The 17,856-nt window shown below is 42.2% G+C and overlaps 2 protein-coding genes across 12 annotated transcripts in view; one reads left to right on the top strand and one right to left on the bottom strand.

Annotated features, from left to right (window-relative positions):
* The window catches only part of MYRIP (myosin VIIA and Rab interacting protein), a 232,553-nt gene extending 225,796 nt beyond the window's left edge, over positions 1-6,757 (top strand). For 6 of the 11 annotated variants that reach the window (XM_080580085.1, XM_080580083.1, XM_080580081.1 and 3 more), the window contains 5 exons: positions 2-163; positions 1,856-1,960; positions 2,056-2,116; positions 2,914-3,035; positions 3,691-6,757. In XM_080580085.1, coding sequence (XP_080436211.1) covers positions 2-163; positions 1,856-1,960; positions 2,056-2,116; positions 2,914-3,035; positions 3,691-3,723 — 483 coding nt within the window. In that variant the 3' untranslated portion in view covers positions 3,724-6,757. The remainder of the gene's footprint in view (position 1; positions 164-1,855; positions 1,961-2,055; positions 2,117-2,913; positions 3,036-3,690) is intronic. The other 5 variants (XM_080580087.1, XM_080580082.1, XM_080580089.1 and 2 more) reach the window with 5 other exon arrangements.
* Positions 3,230-16,234, bottom strand: LOC308189737 (uncharacterized protein). The gene is made up of 3 exons (XM_080580142.1): positions 13,582-16,234; positions 10,359-10,527; positions 3,230-8,707 (listed from the first exon to the last, which is right to left on the bottom strand). Exons 1-3 carry the CDS (start codon positions 13,651-13,653, stop codon positions 8,529-8,531), a joined length of 420 nt encoding a protein of 139 aa, XP_080436268.1. The 5' UTR covers positions 13,654-16,234; the 3' UTR covers positions 3,230-8,528.
* Positions 16,235-17,856: the final 1,622 nt, after the last annotated feature.

Below are 17,856 nucleotides of genomic sequence, written 5' to 3'. Positions count from 1 at the left end.
GGTGTACCTGACAGCTGTCACGGTGTATGGGCTGGAGGGGCAGCTGACCGGCCTGGAGGACGCGGCACGCAAGATCAACAGCATTACGGCAGAGTCGGAGCTGGCCGAGCTGGAGGATCAGGTGGCCACAGCAGCCGCCCAGGTTCATCACGCGGAGCTTCAGGTGAGGACGGCAGCTCCTCCCCACCTGCAGTTTCACACTGACTTCCCTCGTGCTTACCTTTTGTCTGTGCACACTTAGTTGTAATATTCTTTTGTATCACAGCGAACTCGTGATCCAAGGATACACAGCTGCGTCACAGGAGCTGAGTAAAGCATAACTGAGATGTGTCACTCAGCGCAGCCAGATGTACTGCAATTATTTCTTCCCCCAGCTAGTTTTTGGACAACAGCATGTTACTGTAGTACTAATACTGTACCTGCTCCTTGTTCCCAGGCAGCTCGCATGGTGTGCTCTGTCGTGTGCGTGCCTGTTGTCTGACTGCAGATATGGTCTTAGGTAGTTCTTCTACTCAGCAGACTGTAGAGCACTTTGCAAAAGAAGCCAGTGTCAGTACCAATCTACCAAAAAAGACCAAAGGCAGAACCCAGAATTTGCAAGTCTGCCTTGGGATTTAGCTGCTGAGCAGTGCACATCCCAGCCAAAAGGCAATTGCTCGTGTGTGCTGCAGTCTAGTTTCTCCCTAGTGGGCTCCAGAAAGTCTGGGGCTCTGAAGAGAACTTCATGACCTGGTGCAGAAAGCTGAATGAGGTAAGGCTGTCAGACTGCAAGGGAATAATGACCTGAATAATGGCTAGCAGCAGTGGCTTACTGACCAGTCTGTACCACATGACGCACTCTGACATGCCTGTGCCAGACGTTAACAGGGATGTACCCATTTATTTTCTTCAGTGACAGCACATTCAAATTAGGATTGAGCAAAGATCTCAAAGTCCTTCCTGATGTCAGAAGTGCACTGATGAAATAGATGGCAACGTGGCAGTGTCATCTTGTTGGCCTTGGTCACTAATTTATGTTACATATATTAATGGACATGAGAAGCGAGGAGGGGAGAGGCCTGAGCTATGAGAGCAGGGTGACAAAGAAGGTAACATGCAACTGATCCATCTGCAGCGTGAACAGCTTCAGGTATCGTCGTTAATCAGGAGTCTGATTATATGTGCAGCTGAAGTCTGACTTCTCTGACACTTTTTCCCTTTTGGTGACACTTGTATCTGCTAGTCTCTGCCTCAGTCTAGTTTCTCCCCAGATGTTTGTTTCCTTGACCTTTTGTTTTTCCTAGCAACTTGTTTTTCTTTGAGTGTTTTTACACAGTGTGTACTTGCATTTCTGTTTGTTTGACATACATGTACATTCAAATTATAACAAATATTCAAGATCAAACATTTGGATTTTGAGACAGAGGGTGTACCTTGTGTGTGCATGAAATTAATTTTGAATTAGGAAATGTGTTCCACAAAGTAATTGTTTAAATGTAGCCTTTGAAAAACATGCTTGAATGAACATGGAATTATGTAGCTAGCAGTAACTGGGAGATGGCAGACAGGGGTTTCTCTCCTTCTTTGTTTCCTCACAAGGAACAAAATGCCTCTTCATTGGAGTCACATAGTAGGTTGGAATGTTCTTTTACTTCATCTTTACTAACAAATTAATCCCTCTGACATTAGGACTAAAGAATACAGGAGAGCAAAGTGTCAGAATTGATGAAGAAATCAGCCATCTGTTCATATTTTGTGATTAAAGAAGATTTGACTGGGGGGAGGGATATGTTTTAGTAGTGGCATCCATAGTAATTTTAAAACTTCTTTTTCCCCCTCCCCATCTGTCTTTCTCTGTCTCTTATTTTCTTTGAAGATTTCAGATATTGAGAGCAGAATATCAGCTCTCACTGTTGCAGGCTTGAATGTGGCTCCATGTGTTCGCCTGACAAGGAAACGGGATCAAAAGCAAACAAACCAGGTGCCAGAACATTATGTAGTATTCAAAAATACATTGGGGAAATCTTGCCTCTTTTTCTGTAATGGAGTTGAGTAATGCATATGTGTTGTTAACAGATGCATACAATAGACACATCAAGACAGCAGAGGAGGAAACTTCCAGCTCCGCCAATAAAAGGTGCGCTTGTTACATATGATAAATTTATAGTCCCTCTTTATAAGTTTCAATGCAATGTACAGTTCAGAAGAATAGGGGAAAGATGAAGTTATAAAATGAACAGATGTGTCTACATTCCTCATTTTCCATCACACTTGCAAAAACAAAACATACATTTGGCACGTAAAACATCACCACTTCCTATTTCAGTGGAAAATATGACAGTGGCAAATTAACAGAAACAGAACAGAAGGTTGGGAAAAGCAAATGAGGACTGCTAGATGCTTGTCCTATAAAAGTCAGGCCACTGCTGAGGTGTGGCCAGGTTTAGGCTGCAAGGGCCAAGCTGTCACAGTGCTAACTATGAATAGCCACTTGCCACTCTCCACAGCCCACAGCTGCTTTCTTAAAGACTATGCCTACTGAATTCAGTCCATGTTATCTGGCTCAGTAATGTTGCTGGTATGTTAGGGTATGGCTGTGAGTTGTTGTTTGTTTGTTTGTTTGTTTTAAATACGGTTCTCTTTTCTTTTCTTTCTTTTTTTTTTTTTCTTTTTAAACCTGCAGTGCATTATCTGTGACAATTCTGGGGCCTGCTTCACCTTGTTTTACTCTTGTGTAATTCTAATGATTGACACGACCTTAAACTTTAGTAAACTTTAAGGTGCACAGCCTGCTGTTTTTCATGTAACTTAAATTGAGCTTGTCTTATGTGTTTGAGGGGAAGTTTTTTCTCTCTAGAAGCTGTGACTCTTCAAGAGCATTATTACATTCTCTTCAATCTGTAAGGTGAAAAATTTCCTTTTTTGTATTTTTAGCAGGTGAAAAAATAGATGGTTCTCCAATTACCACTGTCAGAACGTTTAATAGAAACTTCATGCTTCAAGGATCTCTAACGCAAAGAACTGAAGAGAGGAAAAGCACTGCCAAGGACTTCATGGTAAAATCATAATATATGTTTTCAAAAATGCTATTAAAAGCAGTAAGTAGAAATATAGAGGTATCAGTGTATATGTTTCAGCATCTTCACAAAATTCCTCTTAATAGGTGGAGGAAAAAGAATAGAGAATGCTGAGGTAACTCTGAACAAATGTGTCCAGTGTCCTGGAAGCTGTCTGACTATAGCGGTATGTAGCAGCTGTGTGCTCCAGAATGTTAGCCTGTAGGAATATATCACAGCTGCCAGGTCTACAGGAATGTGCTACCCTTATTTAAAATTAAGAAATAAATTAGTGGACCTGCAGTTCAGATCCTTCCAGTACCAATTTCACAGCATAATTCTGCAGGTGAGGGTCACCTCGAATCTTAGTGATTTTTGAGAAAAGTTCAAAGCTAGCATAAGTGAAATTTAAGGAGTAGACAGGCTGCACATTGACCCAGCAGGATTTGAACAAGTAGGTTTCACTGTACGGCTGTCAATCATTTTCTTCTCTAGCAGCTGTAGATGCATAAGAAGAAAAGATGACTAAGTGGTCTACCACTAGATATGTGTAAAACAGGTAGGGAGGTGAGAAAGGGAAGGATCTGGCTCCCTTCAGCAACCTTGTTTTGTGTTTCACTCATGTTTCTTTCTTTCCTGTCCCTCTCTGTTCTAGGAACCTGCTATAGGATCTGCTGTGATGTACTAAACTTATACTTCTCTACTGCCAATAACACACTGCCTAAGGCTGTACACTAGAGTGCCTTTACTTAACAGCCATTGTGTATGTCCAGCTGAAAATGGACCCTCAAGAACCCACAATGCCTCAGTTACAGGGCTTCGTTTGGATACCTCACTGAGAAATCTGTCCAAGTCTTCAGCATTGTGGTCTGCTAAAGGAAACTCTGCCTTAAAGTTCTCACAAGACTCTAGAAAGGATGATGAGTTTCAAAAGCAAGGCTCCACATTTTAAGATGCACTTTTTCTCCCCATTGGTTGTACTAAAGTATGTTGTCTTTAAACTACAGTATGTTTTTGTACACTCAGTCAATCATAATTACAGGCCAATATTTCATTCAAAAAGAATGAACAAAGCAGACTTGTGATCCACATTTTCTGGCCTCTTAATGTTCATGTAGGCATCTGTCTTGTCGAGCAATAAGAACAACTCCGTGCAGTGTATGCTGCTTTTCAGCTACTTGGTGGGAGTGGAGAACCTGTGTACCTAGCTCTGCTCTCCAGGAGCCAGTGGAAGTTTTGACAAGGTTGGTAGGAGGAGATGCGATATACAAAGACTTCTCAGTTCCCTGAAAATACATTTGGCAGAGTTAATGTTCTAGCTCCAGAGCTAGGTATTTGCAGTTGGTGGCAGGGGGGAATGTGGATGTCATGCTGAGCCATGAATTGGTGGTAAGCAGCAGATGTGGACCAGATGTCTGTTGAGTTACAATCCCAGCATCTGGATGCATCTGAACACTGTTGTGAAACCAACACCTTTGTCTGTATCATTCTTCTTGGTATCATTGTCCCCTTGATGGCGTCTAACCATGCTGTAGTTGAGAATAAATTCTGACCAAATCTTTAAGACTGGAAAAAGAAAGTAAAAGCATTGTGGATGAGATCTCTGCTGACTGGCTGATGGCTGCAAGGTGGCTGTAAACTATAAGAGATTCCCTTTGGCTGCTTCCTTTTCTGAGGAGGGGACAAATGTAGCCCAGAAGTCTTTTCCTTTACTAGTCTGTAGCCATCGTGGAGTAGCTGGGGCCTGTCACTGGTGCCATATGCACCCCACTACCATTGGACCACTCTGAATCAGATTGTGGACAGTGAAATTTCTTCTTTCATTTCCTGAAACCCTTAAAAGGGGAACCAAACCCTGGAAGGCCCTTGATCAAATGCCAAGGAGTGAAGATGCCATTTACAGAGTGTTCCTCTGGCCCTTTTGGGGGAGGGCCTTGCCAATTTGTGGTACCTTTTCCTCTGGGGAATACAAAGGAGGTAGTTAGAGGAGGTGATTGTGATATTCTACATCAAATTCAGTGCAAGTACCCAAATGCATTCTGCACTGATGTGAAATCATGCTATGAAGGAGAGCATGAGCTGGTAAGTTCCCTGTCAGCACTAAGGAGCCTTGGGCCAGAGAACACCTCTCTTCAGTGAGATGCCTCTATCTTTTGCTAGTACTAGCTAGGGGGCTCTGAGGTTGCACCTGGCTGACTTCATGGCTTCTTTTTTTTTTTTTTTTAAATTGCTGTTAAAGCATACAGAAAGCTCAAGACAGAAAACACTGAAAAAAAATCAGACTGGTCTCAAACAGTTTGTTCCAATTTTTCAGTCCACTCAGAAGACAGTAACCTGATTTTCAGAGCTGGCAATGAGCTTTCTCAAGAGCAGCGGGTACCAGGAGAGGAGGAGAGCTGCTTCTTTCCCCAGGTTCCCAGCTAGCAGAGCACCCACACGTTACCTGCCAGCTGGCAGGAACATGGTCCCCTGGGACACTGGGCCATGACATGCTTGTGCTTGGGCAAGTATGAGCAAAACTTGGCAAATCTCCTGACTACATTGGGGTTTGGGGGTCAGGTGGGGTTGATAAAGGATGGCAGGATGGGATGGTTGGGAAAACAGTTCCAGTTACAAATCTGTCACCTATATTTGAAGCCAAGTTTGTCAGCGTGCTGATGTCCAGCTGTAGGTAAGGAACTGTCAGAATATATACAGCCATCTTCTCACCTAGAAGACACAAGTGTCGCTCTGTCTCTTTGATGAATTTCCATCTGCCGAAGGTCTGACTCGATATGTTTATTCTGGGTGAAATTATGCCTTCTCTTACTCTCACACAATACTAGTTCTCTGGAACTGGTTTGCACAGATGTGAGGGTAGAATTTGGCCCGCTTTGTTTAATATATAAATATATATATAAAAGATAGATTTTATTTATATATGCAGTCCAGTAAAGGAGATTAAACAGAGTAGGATGCTTAGGAATTTTCTTTTATTCAGTCTCCTCCTCCTCCCTTGACTGTTCTCATGTATGTATACAATACATTCCCAGGTTCTGGTTTATGCAGGTATGCGTGTTATGAAATGTCATTAATGGTGGTTGGTCTACATATTCGTCTAATAATAATAACTAATGTTGTGTATGTAATATCAATGCAGAAATTACTAATTTTAATAGAATAACTCTTTGGCTTTTGTTCTGTTAGTGTGATTTAAATAAGCCAACAAATTTTGGAATAGGTTGTTTTCCTTAAGAGGCATGAAAAGCAACTATTATCATGTTACAATGTTAAAATATTCAGTCTTCTTTGACAGAAAAATGTGTACTGTGTAAGCATTGCAAAAAGAAAAAAGAAAAAAAATCCTACCTGCTATAAGGCATTTGAATTTTTACAAATGTTTATTGTGCCAAATATGTGCAAAGATATAATTTACTGTTTAAAAAAATCATAAAAACATATGTTATAGCACACAAAGAATTATTTTGTCATCAAGTAATTTCAATCTTTAGTGTTAATATTTATATTTAGATTAATTTTTATAAATGAAAATATTTTAACGGGTAAAATGAAGACTATATGATCTATTTGATTAAGTCTGAGTAAATATTAAGCTTGCCTTGTTGTTATCAGCATACTCACCAAGAATTATTGTCAAGAAAATTATAAAAGAGTAAAAGCAATTTATGAAAATAATGCCTTTTTCAAGGACTTAATTCATAAATTAAACACAGACGTTCTCCTCTGTGGTGTGGATTCATGTGCCCTTCCGGTCAGGAAACATGCTGACCATGCTGCTGCACGCAGCTCTTCAGGTACTGCCACATCACAAACCACCCATTCTCTGTTAAACACAGGAGATGGGCAACTCCAGAGTCACCTTGTTCAGTTGAGAGGAGGAATAAGCATTAACACACTTGGTTCAGGTTGTTTTTGGCTGGGTTGGGGCAAGAGGGATCCTGCTAAGAATATTTGATGGTGTCTTCTCCAAACCATCATGCCTGTGCGGTGAAATACGATCTCAAGCAAGCAGAATTTCTGTAACTCTCGCTGGGATTGCTACCAAAGGATAAACTGAGCAACAGCCCTGCCAATAATCTTAGTCTGGTATTTTCAGAGCCTCATAAGACAAATGATAATCAATATATATTTTTTTATCAGCTTAGTTTTTACACCATGAGGGTGTTCATTTAAACTAATGTTTTTTAAGTAAGTAACACTTTGGGTGAGCAGATATGTTGATTATAAATAGCAATAACTACCTTAGTATATAAAAATCCACTCCTTGTTGATAGACCACTCACAAACAGAAAAAAAGGGTTGAATTATCTGTTATAATTAATTCAACCACCAGCAAATTTTAGTAGTAGTTGTAGCAAAGCACAACTAGAAATGCAAGTTCATTCTAATTTGCAATTTGCATTATGATTCATGGCCTGGATTTAACCATCATTCATTAGCTAAATTGTAAGCTATCTTTTTTGGATATACGCCATAGATTAAACTGCATTTGAATATTCTTGCTGGTAGTAGTAATCAATCGAGATTAAACATATTGCAAATAACACTTCTTATAAAATGAGTATAACAAAGTTAATTACTGTGGCAAATATGACTGTTAAACCACAACCCAAGGCTTATTGATGTGGACTAATGTGGTAGTTTGTACATTGCTTGTGATCCTCAGAGAGTGGCTTCAGCTTGATCAGATAGTGTACTTAAAAACAGCAACATTGTTTTAAAGGTTATCAGATAGTTTAGGCCCTTAACCATTTTGGTACACGATAATACACCATGATAATGGTACACGATTACACGCAGTAAGCACAAAACGACTCTGAAGAGTTTAATTAGCCAATTTTTTCCTCATTTTCTGACCTTCAGCAGGGTGAAAATACTTATCTTTGACAGAAGGTCCTTTTTGTTCATTAATGTATCTCTCCAGAAGCATGGGAAGAATCATAAAAGGCCAATGGGTTGCTCAGGGCGCCATTCCCGGAAGTGGATGTTAACAATCTCTATAACATCTACACACAGAGCACCAGCATTTCATGCCATTAATGCAGGTACATTGAAAATTAGTGAGAGTCTTTTTTCTTTCTTCCAACTATTGCTTTTTATTTTTACATACGAATAGCCATTGACTGTGAAATGTGACAGAAAGGTTTCATGATACACTTAACACTGCAGAGTTTAAATCCCAGCACAGAAGCTGTTTGTTTTTTGGTTAAACCTAACGCTACAGTGCATGGTATCATTACAGCTCAGGAAAGAGACTGGTGAGGTATAGGAGGGAAGAAGCCCTTTTAAAAGCTATGTTTGCACTTGGTGCTAGTGTCAATGCATTGTCTTTTACCTGCACCCCAAATGTGTTTGTTTTTGGAGGAATTTGCACAAGAAGCAAAGAGAGGAGAAGCATGGGATTGCTAGACAAAAGCAGAACTAGAGGTCTGATGTGCAGGGGAGGGGCAATTCAGAGAGCAGAAGTTAGGTCACCACCTCAGGACACAGATGTCACCAGTCACTGTCCTCTGCATCCAACACTTTTTGTTCCCACAAGGCATTCAAGATGAAATCCAGGTGCCTGTTCATGGGCCTCAGGCTGCCACGGCTGCTTCTCATCTGCCTCTTCCCAAACCGACCGATGGGGCGAACGCCACGTCCCACGTACCAAAAAGGATCAATCTCAGGACCTGGAATTCAAAGCACTGGATGAAGCATCTACTACTGTATGTAAAGGCAGCACTTCCTGAACACCTCAAGGGCATTAAACAGTTTATTAGTAGCTCAGGAGAAAAGCCAAGGGGAAGGGCTGCAGCCAGACACAACTTTCTGGTGCCTGTGAGGGTCGCTTGCCATATGTTGAACCTAAAGAAAGAGCATTCAGATGCAAAATTAATTTTCATCTGTCTGTTCTGCATAACCTGCAATTCTGGAAGAGGTTACAAAGCAGCCTACATCCAGGAAGACCACAGCAGTTCCCTGGTCTGCCCCTTTTAGACTATCCCCTCTGAGGTGCCCAAAATCCTGAAGGTCCTACTTTGCAGCGTTCATTTCTGCTCTACGTACCATCTCTAAAGGCTAACAAATCCATTGGATTGCAGGGAGGGTTCCTGTGCTAGAGGTACACATACAAACCTAATTCTCCTTCAATTGTTTTCATGGATGATTTTTTTTGCGTTTTAATGCTTATGAAATATACTCATAATTGGCTTATTTTATAGCCTGGTGTAGTTCTACAGCAGGTGTGGAGAGGGTATAGTTGTATTAGAAGACTAATATATAGTGGCAGGGAAAATATGCAAAGGTGAAGCTTCCCCAAAGAAAGCCAAATCATTGCAAAGCCAGTGGGATGTCAGGAATAGGAAATAGATCTCAATTTAAGTGCATCATACAGTATCCAAGTCACGCTAAAGTCTCAGGCAAGGCAGCAGGATTTTCCCCTGTGTGTATCCCCACTTGAACAGAGAAAACAAAACAAAACAAAAAATCCACTTCGGCTGTAAATTTCTCCATACACCCTGTAAGTGTTTCAGCACAGTGTTTAACATCCCACTGCTCACCAAAACCTAAGCCATTTCATATTTTTCACTCAAGTACCTAAACCAAGGCTCCCCACATCTCTAATTGTCTTTGAAAGCGGAAAGATGTGCCACTGAGAACCCACGTGCCTTACTCCCCACACCCAACTCTCTCCCACTCCACGTTCAATCATCACCCATTGCTCCTTGGAGGGAAGGTGAGATATCATGATCCAGATTCTCTCAAAAATATTTTGTGTTCTGTGTTAGCATTTCCTTAGGACATTCAGAATTATCCTTCATCTGGGCAAGCTCTGTTCTTCACAGTATATCTGAATGAGTATGCTTCAACCACTTTTATTTTGACTTTCAGACAACTTGTAATTCCAGACAGACATGAAGATCCCTGTAAAGCAAATTTAAGCTACTGGCACATGCTGCTTTGTTACTCCTTAGAAGCAGCCATGAACTGCCACAGATCTACAGAATATAGCTGAAAATTAGATGCTTAAATAGTCAATGTGTACTGCCTTGCATTTTCTTCATCAGTCTTTTGTAAATTCGTGTCTCCTCTGGTGTTTATAAAAAATTACAGTATTTTCCTTGGCAAAGTAAGGGTCATGAGGTGGAGATTAAGTTAATGTAAATTGAAGAACAGGATTCCACACCACGCTTTATCCATCCATTTTATCATGGAAACACCCACGTGGATTTGCTGCTGATCTTTGCCTGACAGTGCGACCCTGATCCCTTGATGCACCAGAGGCCACAAGGTCATCATATAGGGGTCCACCACATTACGTCAGGTGAGACTCATACTTACTTCTGTTGTCTATCTGATGTTTAAATGGCCTGCTCTGTCCTGAAGCAAAGCTGAGAGATACCAAGAGCACCAGCATGTAGACAGTGACCAACTTTAAGTGCTTTGGTGACCACTGGGCACGTGGTGTCCACGAGATCAGATGCCACATGGTGGAGTGGTGGTAGGAAGGCTGTGAGGAGAAAAATGGGCATAGGGAACACATATGAGTTAAAGCCCTCAAGGTGAAGGAAGGTGTCAATTGTAACAGTGTGTTCCTGTCAGAGCCATTTCATGACTAAGTCCTCTGAAACCCAGACACTGGGAATGTCCTGGGTATTTCTGTTTAAAGACAAAGGCTGTACAGTGAAACATCTATTGAGGTAAGTTTTCAACTTGGGCTTTTCCCCCATCATCCATAAAAACCTATGGCACAGCTTTACATGACACTTGAATCCTGGCCCTGAGGTTGCTGTTTGCTGACTTTCTGTGTGCCCCTCTGTATGGTCATGGGCATTGGCCATCAGAGTGTGTTTTAGCCATTATCTCTATCATCCTTTCCACACTTGTGAAATATATTTAACATTTGCAATTTACACAATCTCTTTAAAACTAAGTGCATTAGAAAGATTTACTGAAAGGGAATGTTTCTCCCCTGTCAGCTCATCCTTTCACAGACAGCATGCAAAAGTATGATTTCCAGTTATGGTTTCCACTGTTAGATGTCCCAATCTTGTCAATGCATCCAGATGCAACCAGATGAGAAATCCCCAAGAGAGAAGGACTGTGCCTAGTCAAGCAAACAGCATCCAGGAGGTAAAGAATCCCGGGCTCTGGTTATCACTACATCCTATCTATGTGACATTTTGGGCAAGCTACATCGCAGCAGTTCTCCCAGCTGTAATACTAGGAGTCTACCTTGTAATGTGCGAAATTTGGCCATATTTGATGGTCTGGAGCCTCTGCATACAGAAGTTAGTAGAAGCCCTGTTTGCTTAAGTATTAGCTTAAGAGTAGATACACAGGCAAAGAGCTACAGGAAGTACTTTTGGCTATGCCCACACAGAGGCTGCGCCCTGTGTAAGGGTGGGATTTTTTTCCCCCGTTGTTGCCTGACCACTGTAATGCTAAAATTTTAGCTCACTTTCAGTGTGGGCAGAGCAGGAATGAGAATCTTTTGATGGAAGATGTTCCCAAGAACACTGCAAGAGCAACAAAAGAGCACATGAAAAATCTGTCTATATCTTTCATTAAAATGCAGTCTAAAAGCTCTTTGAGCCCTAGTAATCAGTGAAGGTGTTTTTTTGTTTGTTTGTTTGGTTAGTTTTTTTTTCCTTCCCCACACTAGCAGTTACTTAGCAGGCAGCTAGGTGGAAAATGATTTTAACCAGTAATTTTAACCAAACTGTAAATTATTTTTTTAATTTAATATCTCAAGGCAATCAGAACTAAATGATCTTAGCATGTAAAACCACATGGGATGCATTCTGGCTTCAGTTTCAGCTGGTGTACATCTCTTGTTGCTCCATGTTTAACAATGCTTTAAACTCAGTGAGACAAAATGAAGATGTTTTGAGGAATTTCTCCTGTGTGCTTAGATGGCTGTAGACAGGATTTCCAGATTACTTGCTGTATGGTTTTATGACTAGCTTTTCTGGGAACTGAGTGATCGAATGGAAGACCTGATGTTGAGCTCATTGGTAATAAAAGACAAAAATTTCCTAAGCAATGCTATGTCTCAGTCTCCATCAGGGGGTCCTGTGCCTAAATCAGCCATTCAGGCCACTTCCTAGAGTGCTGTTGTTTATCAAACTTTTTGTTCAGCTCCTTGACCTGGCTGGGGTTTCAGTGAAGCACATGGTGTTCACTGCTCTTCACTAAGTAACATGCCATGCCATAGTCAGGGGACTCAGTACCTCTGATACTCCCTATTTTTTCTCCTCCTAATTGTCCTACCCCTGCTTGTATGGGGAGAAACATAGGCACAGGTGCTGCCAGAAACTTGACCCAAAATGATGCTGAGCATCTTCAACTCCAGCTCCACCCTGTCACTAGGCATGAAGGAGAAGTACAAAACTCTGGTTACCGGCTCACAGGCCTTTGCATTGGCCCTGAGAAGCAACAGGACTGGGAGATGGTCTGTGATCTCCTCAGATACAGACCTGCCTGAGCCCACAGCCCACCAGCCTCCTTCCAAACAGAAAATTGGAAAACTAAGACCTCGTGTAGTCTTTTTGCCTGCTCTCCCTTTCCAACCATTAAATAATCACCAAAAAAAAGTTTAAAAAATTTACCAGTTTCAATAAAACTTGACACAATTAAAAGGTTCAGGAACAATTTTGTTCATGGAGTGCAGCATGAAGTTAGCACCACTGCCAACTCAGTCAGTTTGCTGGTTCTGCTTGGTCCCTGTGCAGGAAGAGCATTTAAACTTTGGCTGAGCAATATCTGTGACAGCAGTCCAGTAACTTCAATCGATATCAGAGAAAGTTACAGCTTGTTTAAGTAACCGGCAAAATTACAGTGAAGCAACTCATTTGTATTTCCAGCTAAGCCATTAAGGAAGTCATTGCACCTAGGTCCTGTTTGTCAGCTCTGACCATGCTATTCCCAGCTGAGGATATCAAAGAAATGTTGCTTTCCAGCAGCCTTGGAGTATAGCAAGTATCCCCAGCACCTCTGGCCCTGTCAACATCACAACTTGCTGTGGATATGCCCCATACAAGCAGTAGGAGGCAGCCTGGCCCTCCCTCTGGGCACAAGGGCTCAAAGCACACTGAACTTGAGTTCTGCTACAGGTCCATCTGGTCTAAACCTGCAGTGGATATCTTCAGAAGACAAGGTACTATTAACTCTCTAAACCCTAAAATAGCATCTTACTCAAGACCAGCAACTGTGTTACCCTTTTCCTGTGCAAATCCAAGTGGCTTTCAGGTTTGAAAGCAGTGTTGGAAACCTCCACAAGAGCTCAAACCTAGGGTGACTCCAGGCCTGGGATCAGGCTCGCATCACCACTGTGCTGCAGGCTCCAGCCTGTGCTCTCCCTGCAGAGGCATGAAACTGCCCACAGGTTTCCTCGGCACTGCCTCCTTCACTGCCAAAACTGGGAAAAAGTGCATGGGACTGAGCACAGAGCACAGCTATGTACATTAATGTAGAGAAGCAAAAGCCAAAAATAAAAATTAAAACAAGGAAATCCAGCAGGAAAGAGCCAGGACAAGTGCCAAAGCAGCTAGCTGTCACTCACCTGTTTGCACCAAGGCAGTTCCTCAGGTAGCTGCTGTTCTGAGGAGAAGCAGGGTGGCTGCTGGGGGCTCATGGCTTTTATAGTGCAGAGAAGTGGGCTTGAAGGTGGGGGGAGTCAAGAGGTGGGCCAGGAGGACGTCAGCAGTGCTACTGAGCAAAATTTAAATTCACAAAGGGAGGGGAAGAGAAGTGAGGCTCCCTTAGAAAGCTATTGATCAGGGCAGGGAGCAAGAGCCGAGGGCGGCGCTACATGGAGGCGGGGGCCTGGAAGGACATCTCGCTGAGGCTCCCCAGCACACCAAGATGAGAGCAGAGGGCAGGGGGCCACAGGCAGGCTGGGGCAGTGCTGGCTGCCATGCCCAGTGCAGGGCAGAGCCTGGCTCCCTGCCCGTGCTCCTCTGGCTGCTGTCCCACCTCCCCTTTTCGCGTGAGTCCACAGCTCTCATCCTGACCCGCAGCTGGGGCCAGCTCACCCCTGTGCACACGTGAGGCCCTTCAGCAACAAAGCACCCAAGTGACTGATCCACCCAAGCAACGGATCAAATCCCATCAGGCTCAGCTTGTGTCCAAGCACATGCTTATGAAAGTTGTGGTGGAGAAAAGTTTCATCAGCACGAGGCTAAGATCTCAAGCAATACTGCATTTCTACAGTAGCCATCTCTTCCACATGGCTATTTTTACCTCTCTCTCTTGACTAATGTGTCAGCACAGTTCTCGCTGTTACAGATCCCACAGCTTTAACAGCTATGACTGTATTTACTGTGAGGTTTTGTAGAGGATCAGCATTCACCCTGGCAGGTATTTCACTCCTCCGTTGCAACTCTGTGGAGAGGCTGAAATGTGGAGGGCCATGGGGCTCTCTGGAGACCGCGGTCTCTGTTGCAGATTCAGGGTCGTGCTCAGCTCCTAGTGAGAATGAACACCTGAAGAAACAGTTTGTAAACCTGTGCTTAAAAGACTTGGCCCTGAGACATGACTCAGTCCATAAGCTGCGACCAAGTAGGAGATACTGCAATGCCAACAGAACAAAGTGGGAGTTCAATAGCAGAACTGTCATTTAGTTTTCCTACAAAGACACCTCCAGCTGAGGAAACCTCAAAGTATAAATGACACTTTTTCACTGCAACCACCTCCCAAAAGAAATGAGTGATTTTTTATTTTTTATTTATTTGGGGGGAGGGGAGAGTGTAATTTGTGAGGTACTTGTACAAGGAAGCATGACTGAAATTCTGTTTTGCCCTGATCTTACTCAGTATCAAGGCATCCCCACCACCACCATCCAGGGGAGGGGGTGATCACTAATATGGGAGTTAAACTAAATTTCTCACTTATGTGTAGTAGTTTTCTCTACAGCCATGTGTATGAACACACACAGTAAGGAAGCCTAAGAAATACTCTTCTTTTCTCCAAATTCTACTTAGTAACAGCTAAAAGAAGTGTCTCCCTTATCCAAGTTTTCAAGAGTTTACTCAGACTACTTAGGATCACAATAGCAACATATGAAGAGCACTTCAAGTCCATGACAGCACAAGAGGTCTTTCTACAGCCAACACAATCAATATACATTCTTCCTTCAGCAACCTCCTTTTAGCATGTTCCCTTTGAACCTTGCAAACACTCACTACTTAAAAAATCAATCTGCATCCAAGAACCAGTCCATAGCTGTGCCTCCATTGTGCTAATTTGGTGTGCATGTGTGGAGGGGTTATCTTCGTAAGTAAAACCCTTCATTGTTTTGCATTGTAGCTCTTTTCCCTTATGACTCTACATGTTTATTTGGAACAGAAAATGTAGGTATCCTTTCTTGATCTCTAGTGGGCTATAGCTGGAGTGAGAGTTTTTTCTCTTCAGGATGTGTAGCATCTGTTCTTGTTTTGCTAAGTGATCGTATCATCTTAAAACAGAAGTAAAAGGCAAACTCATCCCTTTTACTCTTTCTAGTCTTGCTACCATTGTGACGTGAGACTTTCAACAGCACAAATAATTTTTACTGATTGATGCCTACATGACCATGTAAAATAAAATTGTGCAATATCTTCATCTAAACATGATATGCTTATTAGTAAATGATGCCTGAAAAATAATATGCCATAAAAAGAAAAATCATTATTAGGAGAGCCAGCATTTAAAATGCTCTAATATGCTCAGCTGCTTTCACTCAGGCCCAAGGTTCATCTGCTGCAGTATCTGGCTTTTGATGGTGGCCCACAGAGAATATCTAGGGAAGACTCTGCAAGCAAGGCAGTATATTTTGATGTTCCTCGCAAGAACACCCTCCCAGGCCCCAGAGATTTGTGATTCAGAGACTTCCCAAGCCTAATATGTTTTTGTAGCAGGTAGCCCTTAATGGATTACTTTATCTTTCAGAGTTGCCTCTTGAACCCATGTTAATTCTCAGTATCCACATCACATGCCATGGATTTCACAGCTCTCTCCCTGCTACAAGAAGGATCAAATCCATGCCTCTGTTCTGGATGCACCACTTGCCAGTTTCAAGCACTTATTTTTTCATTTTTGCTTTTGGTCATTCTGCCTTCATGAAAGGTTACTGTAAAATGTTCTGGGCAATGAAGACTAGTCAGCTATGAGACAGTCTATTTAAATGAGCCTCATCAGGCATCTCTCTTACCAAAGTACTATTTTACTCCACCTTCATTGACTATAAGTAGTCATCTCTTTCCAGCAGGCCACAACCAAACTATCTTAGTGCTATCTATAGCACTGAGAGGCTTCACATAAATCATCCTGTCTTCTCAGAAGCTTTTCAGGAAGTTGTGATCTTATTTTATTTAGATAAGCTGTTCATAGCAAGACTTATGCTTTGGCTCAGGAAAGCAAGACAGCACAGAAATGCAAAAGACATTCATAATTAGGAGGAACTGGGAAAGAATGATCAAGGGAAAGGAGGTGATGAAAGCATGAACTGGGAAGATCATCTAGAGGACAGCTTGGCATGCAGTGAAGGGGCAGAGTTGTTACTACCTCCTTCTTTCTTCTGTGTTTACTGAGAAGTTGGGCACATGCACACAAACTAAACGTGAAAACCACCAAAGCAAAGGCATTTAATGCAGTTGGATAGAAAAACAAAAACATTTTATTTTCCAGCCCACCACTCTCATTGTTTCACATGCCAACATGAGAATAGTTCGAAAATACCACAGTGTTGAACTTCTACATAAGCCATGAATCTGCCCAGCCTTCATACTGAGGTAGAAAATGACTTATATGTTTGAAATGAAGTAATAAAATATGGCCATTCTGATTTTGCTTATCTTTGAATGAGAGGGAGAGATTTGAGATTTGTGCTGTCTGGAGCTGGAAATTCTTACCTAACTAACCAGGAAATATTTTATCAGTGATTGAGAAGAGGCCCAATTGCACTAATTGAGTTTGGAGGATTCATGGAAAGTTGTATTCAATCTATTCTGAAAACCATGTCAAGTCAAGCAACAATGTGTGACCATTAATTATGTCTGGATTTACACTGAAGCTTTTCTCTACTAACATTATTCAGGTTTAGAGAAAAGCCAAGACTGGCTTTATTTTGGAGTAATTTTTTTCTTTGAGAAACAGGACCATCTAGTGGTTAAGACAGAAATTAGCCTCTTGCTCATCACGGAACAACAAATGAACCCCCACTAGTTTCAAACAAAAGCATGTGTATCTCAAAATCTAAACGTGTACCTGAAGCTAAACCGAACAGCTCTCTAACAAGTTGGACTGGATATCCAAGTGTTTACCACCACCACAGTGCCAGCTTTGCACAGTTCTCCAGTTATCACTGGAACAACTGTTAGCAGCTGGGCAGCTCAGGCATGGGCTACAGATCAGGGCATTGATCAAGCTCCCTAAGCCCTTCCTTAGCACACTATGGAGGCTTTGCATCAGATTTAGAGCCCAGATGGAAAAATACAAGCCAGACTTGGCGTGGTTACAGCCACTTTCAAAACCACATTGCTGACAGTGTAGATAGAGGGAAGATTTCTTCTGAAACTTTTGCTATTCTTCCTCCCTGCTAGAGGCATTACACAGCCTTCAGCGTAGCACCTAGCATGGCTGTGAAATGCAGCTGGGTATAGTAGGTAGACCCATGTAGCAGGAGCAAGGAAGAGTACAGTTCACGAAAAGAAATCAAGGATGGAAGTAATTTGGCCTGTCTTGAAGCATCCAGCGCTGTATTCCAGCACTTGGTCATTATTTTCAGATTATCAACATTAGGCCAGAACAGTCATACCTCTGGTGCTGGAGTAGAGCTGAATTTGTGTATAAAGTAGTT

This window comes from Anser brachyrhynchus (assembly GCF_964034855.1).
Source record: "Anser brachyrhynchus genome assembly, chromosome: 2".
In the NCBI taxonomy this organism is placed as follows: Eukaryota; Metazoa; Chordata; class Aves; order Anseriformes; family Anatidae; genus Anser; species Anser brachyrhynchus.
This window is presented reverse-complemented; position numbering and strand designations above follow the sequence as displayed.